The 7,570-nt window shown below is 44.8% G+C and overlaps 1 protein-coding gene across 1 annotated transcript; it reads right to left on the minus strand.

Moving 5' to 3' along the window:
• Positions 1 to 1,853: 1,853 nt before the first annotated feature.
• LOC105854967 (transmembrane epididymal protein 1A-like) lies at positions 1,854 to 2,636 on the minus strand. Its single transcript, XM_012735613.2, has one exon. The coding sequence runs from the start codon at positions 2,634 to 2,636 to the stop codon at positions 1,854 to 1,856; it is 783 nt and encodes a 260-aa protein (XP_012591067.2).
• Between the last annotated feature and the right edge of the window lie 4,934 nt (positions 2,637 to 7,570).

Below are 7,570 nucleotides of genomic sequence, written 5' to 3' on the forward strand. Positions count from 1 at the left end.
AGGGACACCTGTTCATCTCCCACAGGAAGCAGCGTTGGTGCCTGACCATCCCGCTGATGCAGGGTGTAGCCTGCGGTGGAATCTGCTTTTTGGTAACACGCTGAGCATCCCACACTCCATGCCATCCCACATTCTTTTTTTTTTTTTTTTTTGAGACAGAGTCTCACTTTGTTGCCCAGGCTAGAGTGAGTGCCGTGGCGTCAGCCTAGCTCACAGCAACCTCAAACTCCTGGGCTCAAGCGATCCTCCTGCCTCAGCCTCCCGAGTAGCTGGGACTACAGGCATGCGCCACCATGCCCGGCTAATTTTTTCTATATATATTAGTTGGCCAATTAATTTCTTTCTATTTATAGTAGAGACGGGGTCTCACTCTTGTTCAGGTTGGTTTCGAACTCCTGAGATCCAACGATCTGCCCGCCTTGGCCTCCCAGAGAGCTAGGATTACAGGCGTGAGCCACAGCGCCGGGCCCATCCCACATTCTGAGATGTGGCTGAGCTCCTGCTAAACGACACTGGGAGGCGCCACCCTCGCGCCCCACACAATAACTCAGAATCTCGCCAGCCGCTAAAAGCTGAGGGTGATGGTCCTTGGTAATCAGACAACAACCCACCACTGCTGTACTTTAACTTTTGAATAAGAAAATGAACAAGGAAGAGTAGAGCCCAAACCAAAGGCTACCTCTAGTTCTCCTAGAAACTAGAAGAATAAAGGAAAAAAGAAGGATGACGACCCTCTAGAATCCCAGCCCCTACCCCACTCTGTCCTAACTTGATGTTTTAGTCTCAGGAGTGAGGTAAGCTTGACAGATTCTCCACATGCCGGAGCAGGTGGGGGAGAAGCAAAAAGCGTGCAACACTTGCTGCAAGTCCCTAACCCCCCTGTCATACCCCACTATAGCATTATGTGACAAAGATAAATGTCTGGCTACCTTAAGCCACTTTCTTAACCCTTTTGAGTTTTAGAACCTCACTGATACAATAGTTGTGAGGATTTAAAAAGAAAAGTGCACAGAATAAACAAGCCATTGGATTTTATTATACGTGAAAACCAGAAAGGAGTGGGTCCAAGTGGGTCTACTATGTGGAAATAAATTCAGATGAGTCAGAAGAAGGATCTGACAGCTGCTACGTTCAGGGAGACATGGCCAAAGAAACTCTGGAAACAGACAAGCCCTCCAAACCCTCTATGAGCAGGGTGTCGGTCTGTTCCATAAACCCAGCAGAGGAAGTTGCCTTTAAGGATTTGACTTTCTGTTTAATAAATCACAAAGTAATCAGAGGAAAAAAAAAATCAAGAACAGTTCTATGAGTTCTGCATACTCAAAATGACAGTCTGGACTTAGTATGAGCATTGTTGTGATCCAGAACAAGAAAGGGTGAGGAGGTGGTTATTATGATGGGTAAATTATTATGTACTAAATATGGCTGGTGGTCCCCACTGTATATGGTGGGTGAGCGATATTTATAAACGGCCCAAAGTCAAGGATATAGTAAATTTATTTGAACGTTCTCATGGGAGGAAGGGGAGGGAGGCAGAGAGGCGCAGGGCAAGCAGATCTCAGTTGCTGGAGTTGGGGTAGGGAGGGCAACAGGCAGGAAGCTGCGAGTGAAGGTCATAGTTGCACTCCTCTTTTGTTTCATTCGCCTTCCCTCTGCACCCTGCTCAGCAAGCGAGACTGAGAGAAGCCAGAAGGGGATGGAGTGTGCCCAACCCAGCAGAGTCTGGTGGCCCACGGTGAGACACCTCTGAAGGAAGGACACCCTGTCATCTCTGACAGCTCCACCTCCCACAGCTCATCCAGACATCCTGGAGTGTGCAGGCAACAGGGAACCATCCGGGGGCACATTCTGGTTCAAGCATTAACAAAAATGTAACAATACCACAAAATGGAGAAGCCGTAGATCCAGATCATCAAAATGGCACTGAAGACCACATGCCAGCAGAAGAAGGTGGTGACAAAAGCAATGTCATTTTCATCATCATCCCTCCATTCATAGCCAGAGATGGGTTTGTACACCGTAAAGGCTATCTGAATCAGCCAAGAGCCCATGATCATATACAAAAAGGCCTTCATCATCCAGAGCAGTGGCATGTTGGGAGCCCACAGCTCTGCGATCACCACCAGCATCAGCAGGAACATGGCCTGGGTGAACAGTATGTGAGACTGCAGCTCCACTCCTTCTATGTCCTTCATGTGAGACAGCATCAGGGGCAGGATGGTAAATATGCCCAGGGCTTGGACACTTTGCTCCAGAGCAGCACACCTCTGGGGCAGCAGGTTCTGGCTCACCACGTCTACACACCCACTCATGAAGATGGTCATGTAGAAAGTGAGATGCTGCCACGGTTTGGGATACACAAAGTCTCTCCGATGATATATCTTGGTGATAAGTACAAACTGTGTAGGAATGCTATGCAACTCTTGGGCTACTAAAATGCAGGTGCTCAGTATCTTCACCAACCCCACATAATATATTTGCCGGAGCCTTGCCCATCTTCCGTTTTTCCAGGGACGCCGTGGCGGGTACTGGACAAGGGCATTGCATACCAAGGCCCTGGAGACCAGTCGTGCATGGTAAAGTCCATAGAAGAAGAAAGACAGCCCAGGGAACAGATGGCCCTCAAAGCCTCCCATGGAAGTGAAGGTAGGTCTGACCAAAGGCAGAAGCAAAAAGCTCAGGAATGGCCATTAACTTAGAGCCACTTCAGGCTCTAGAGCATGGAAGGAGCCTCTTGAAGCCTACTTATATCCTCTGTTCAGCCCACTGATCCACATACAGAAGGGAAATGGTTTTGGAGGAAGCCCAAACTTATGGTAGGGTGGGTGTCATGGTTTCCGTTCTAGTCTTCTGCTCTGGTTCATTGATAACCAGCTAATCTTTGACAAACAATGAAATAAGCATATTATCCAGCACAACGCCTGGGCATCTGTCACTCAGAGACTGTGCTAGAGGCCCTCCTGCCTCTCCTCTCACTGTCCTTGACCCTATTGCTACCTTCCTTACTTCCCTCCTGTCTTAGTCTGTCAGACTCTATAACAAAATGCCATAAACTTGTGGATTATAAATCATATAAATGTATTTCTCATAGTTCTGGAGGCTGGGAAGTCCAAGATTAGGGTGTCAGCAGAATCAGTGCCTGGTGAGGGTCCACTTTCTCATAAATGATGCTTTCTTGCTGTGTCCCCATGTGGTGGGAGTGGCAAGGCAGCCCTCTGGGGCCTCTTTTATAAGGGCACTAATCCCATTTAGGGGGACACTGCCCTCATAACCTAATCACCTCCCAAAGGCCCCTCCTCCTAATACCATAATCTTGGGGGTTAGGATTTCAACATGAGTTTTGGAAGACATAAACTTTCTGACCATAGCACCTCCCAAATTCACAGAACATAAGGAAGAACCCAGAGAAAGCATGGAGGATATACAATGCAGGGTTTATCCCTTAAGATTCTTCATATAGGACTTTGTACAAACACTAAGTATAAATGTATTCTCCTAGGTATAAATAGTTTTAAGAAGCACAAATAAACATGACAAGTCCTCAATTATTCTGACATAATTTGAGGATTGCCAGAAAAATGTTCACTCCTAAGAATCTCTCTTCTGCAGATCTCCAGAGATAACTGAGATGCCACCTTCTGAGATTGCTTCCTTTGGGTTACAGCAGTGTTCTTCCAAGTTAAAGTGAAGATGAACAGGTTCTACCCAGAAATACCAATTCAAAATTTCTTGGAGTAGTGTTTTGCAATAAACATTTCAATGAATACTTCCAGGTAATTCTTATGCAGGTAATGTGTCCTGCATATAAGACACCACCTAAATGTTCAGAAGACTGAGTAAAATGTAAGTACTGGTGAGAAGGAGAGCCCATTAAGCTAGTAACTTAGTGTGAATTTGCCACCAAATATTTTCTCTAATGGAATAAGCATTAGAATGTAATGGTCATGGGGGAGGGGGATGGCAAGGGCAAAATATGTAACCTTAACAATATTTGTACCCCCATAATATGAGGAAATAAAAAGGGAAAAAAAGAGAAAACAACCTTATATTTCATTTAAAATAATTTAAAAACAACTCCTATAACCTTTCAACAATTAAAAAAATATATGTAATTGTACATTTTTTTTTACAGAGTGGGTTTTTAAGAATTTTCTTGAGGAGCTTTCAAACATGCTCAGAAAATAAAAACTAGATGAAAACATCAATGGAAAAAAGAAAAAAGAATGTAATGGTCATGTCAGCCAACCAAGTACAGGAAATGTCTCTAATTTCCTCATATAGATCCTACAGATTTCCATTTTGGATTATTTGTTAGTAAATTGTCTTTTGTTGTGCTATGAATGGATCTACCATTTTATTTTATAATTATTATTGATATAAGAAACTAAAATTTTATGTTGACCTTCATATTAATTATCTTGTTGCATTGTCATACTGTTCTTACTATTCTTCAAATGATTTTATATAATCATATTATGGGAATAGTTCAGCTCAACTTTCTCTGTCTCATGTGCTCGCTGTGTGATGACTTCCACTGTGGGGTGACCCTCACCACATGGTGGCGACATGCTCTTGGACTTCCCAGCCACTAGAACTGTGAGCCAAATAGGTGTCTGTTCTTTATAAATTACCCAGTCTGTGATATTTTATTTATAGCAACAGAAAACAGACTAAGTAAGACACTAAGTAAACTTTCTGGTCAGTTCCTTCCACTTTATCCCCACCCACTGCCCTTGTTCAGGTATCATCAACTCTGCTTCATTACTGAAACATCTCTCAACTAGGTCCTGCTCAGAATTTATCCTTCCCCCTGTGAGCCCCTCACCCCCCACCCCACTTCCTGCCATCTCAGCTATAACAGTATTCCCATACTGCTCAAAGCACGTGTTTGCAAAACATGTGAGGCAGTCCAGCAGACAGAGCCGCAGACAGAAGTGGAACCTCTGGTTTAAATGTGGTCATGTTTCTCCAGTCTCACCTCAAGAAGCAGGGAGGCCGGGTCTACATGCTGAAGAAATTGACCCTATGGGACAACAGCCCTGCTCAGCACATCCTGCTTGGTTCCCCCCAGACAACAAAAATTCATGATACCAAGTCACCATCAAGAAATGCTTCAAAGTGCTCATGACCAAGCAATTATGCCCTATCCTCTGAGGGTCCCTTAAATTTCATGTCTCTTCTGCCACCTGCTACCCCTCAGAGACTTTATAACCAAACTCTCCAATCTGGGAGCTGGAAGCCTGCTTACCAGCCATGCCCTGTGGAATCCAGTCTCCTTGTGACCTTTGATCATGCTTGTGTGAGGCAATCATGGTAGCAGCCACCAGAAGGGGAACAAGTTTGACTCTTTCTTTTCATATTTTAAATTACTTCCAGGTTATTAAAGATAAAATGATTTGAAAGAAAACAATCACATACTTGCATACAAAAGGAACACCCCAGAAACCTTCACCTGCTCCGTTGCAATTCAACAAACATGTATTAACCACTTACAATCAGCCAGACTCTGCTAAAAGCTGGTTTTACAAAGATAACTAAAACATGTCACCTGCCCTTAAGGAACTCAAAAGTAGTACCTTGCCACTCCAAGTGTGGTCTGTAGCCACCCGTCTCAGCATCCCCTGGGAGTTTGCTAGCAACGTAGAATCCCAGGCCCCATCCCAGACCTACAGAACCCGAACCTGCATTTTACCACGATCCCCAGTTAATGTGTATGCACATGAAGTTTAGAAGTATTGGTCTAGTAGAAAAGATTCAACTAAAGCCATCTTGGATTAAATTTTATGATGGTAGTATAAACAAAGTAAGGCGGGAACATGGAGGAGGTTGTGGTTTGTGCTGGTGGGGAGGAGGTCAGGAAGATCCTTGCAGAGCAGTAGACATTTGTGTTGAGATTTAAGTGGAACAGGCTGACAACTTGGGGGTGGGGAGCAGGTGAGGGTAGGGGCTCCTGGTGGGGGTGGGAGGTGGGCTTCCTGGAGAGTCAGACTACAACAGACTGGAACAAAGGTCTTTCCAGAGCTCCGAATCTCACCCTGGGGTGGACGGCCCCGCCCTGCGTGTAGGTGCTGCACTCTCCTTGGCACCGACCTGGATGAGGACAGGGAGTCTCTCGTGACCCCTGTCACCAGACCTCCACACATGGAGCAGATTGGTGCATGGACAGGGAGGGGGCTCTTCCCAACCCCTGCTCCCTGGTGACCCTTCAGGCATGAGGGGCTGATGTTTGCAGTCAGCAAAGGATGCCGAGTCTCAGATCTCGTGCCAGGACACCTGGCCCCTGGCAGCAGCTCTGCAGAGCGACCTTGGTAGGAAGTAGATGCACAGATTCACATGGATTCCCGGCAGCCCGAACGGCCTGTGGGCAGAGGGCTTGTGAGGGAAGTTGCCTCCAGAGAGAGTAGAGAAGTGATGAAAACTAACGGGAAGGGGATTAGGGCAGGGACCTAGCTGCGTGACCGTAAGGGAGTCTTTGGGCCTCAGCTGTAAAATGAGGACAGACCAGATGATTCCCAAGCCCTTTCTAACCTTGATAGCCTGGGATTCTGGCACCTTCCAGACAATTTTAGAAAGGTTACCATTTTCCCCTTTCTCAAACTACTTTGATCCTCTTGGAATTTACTTTCCAGCGGCAAAATGAAACATTCTTCTTGGGGACACAATCTCCACTCAAATCACAAGCGCAGCATCTGGGTTGGATTGTCGTCCGGGTTACAGCTAGGGGGAAGAGTGATTAATGATGAAATAGATACTAAACATCCACTATGCGTTTTGTTGTTAGCTGAGTGGAGGACCAAAGAAGTAGAAGCTTCCGTTCTGGCCAAAAATGTTCTCACATATATTTGGAGAAATATGACATACATTAGTAAAGAAGAAAGCAGTATATAATTCCATAATAAAATGTTGTATTAATCATAACTGTTCTCATTTCACAGCGCTAAACACTTTTTAAAAATTACTTCATTTTTTTCCTTATAAATCTATGAGGTAAGAAATCATTTCGAATGTTTTTGGCTATACATAATAGAAAAACCTTGATTTGACTTTTTTTTTTGAGACAGAGTCTCACTCCGTTGCCTGGGCTAAAGTGCCGTGGCGTCAGCCTTGCTCACAGCAACCTCAAACTCCTGGGCTCAAGCGATCCTCCTGCCTCAGCCTCCCAAGTAGCTGGGACTATAGGCATGTGCCATTATGCCCGGCTAATTCATATATATATATAATATATATATATGTGTGTATATATATATATAATATATATATATATGTGTGTATATATATATATATATATATATAAGTTGTCCAGCTAATTTCTTTCTAATTTTTAGTAGAGACGGAGTCTTACTCTTGCTCAGGGTGGTCTTGAAGTCCTGAGCTCAAATGATCCTTCCGCCTCGGCCTCCCAGAGTGCTAGGATTAGAGGCGTGAGCCACTACGCCTGGCCAGATTTCACTGGTTTAAGCTGTAAAAAAAATCTATTTTTTCACTTAATGAGAACTCTAAAGGTAGCACAGCACCCAAGATGGTCTCCTAAACTCTCTCAGACTGTTCTAGTACATTCTTGGGGTGCCAC

The sequence above is a fragment of the Microcebus murinus genome, chromosome 23, assembly GCF_040939455.1.
Source record: "Microcebus murinus isolate Inina chromosome 23, M.murinus_Inina_mat1.0, whole genome shotgun sequence".
Lineage (NCBI taxonomy): Eukaryota > Metazoa > Chordata > Mammalia > Primates > Cheirogaleidae > Microcebus > Microcebus murinus.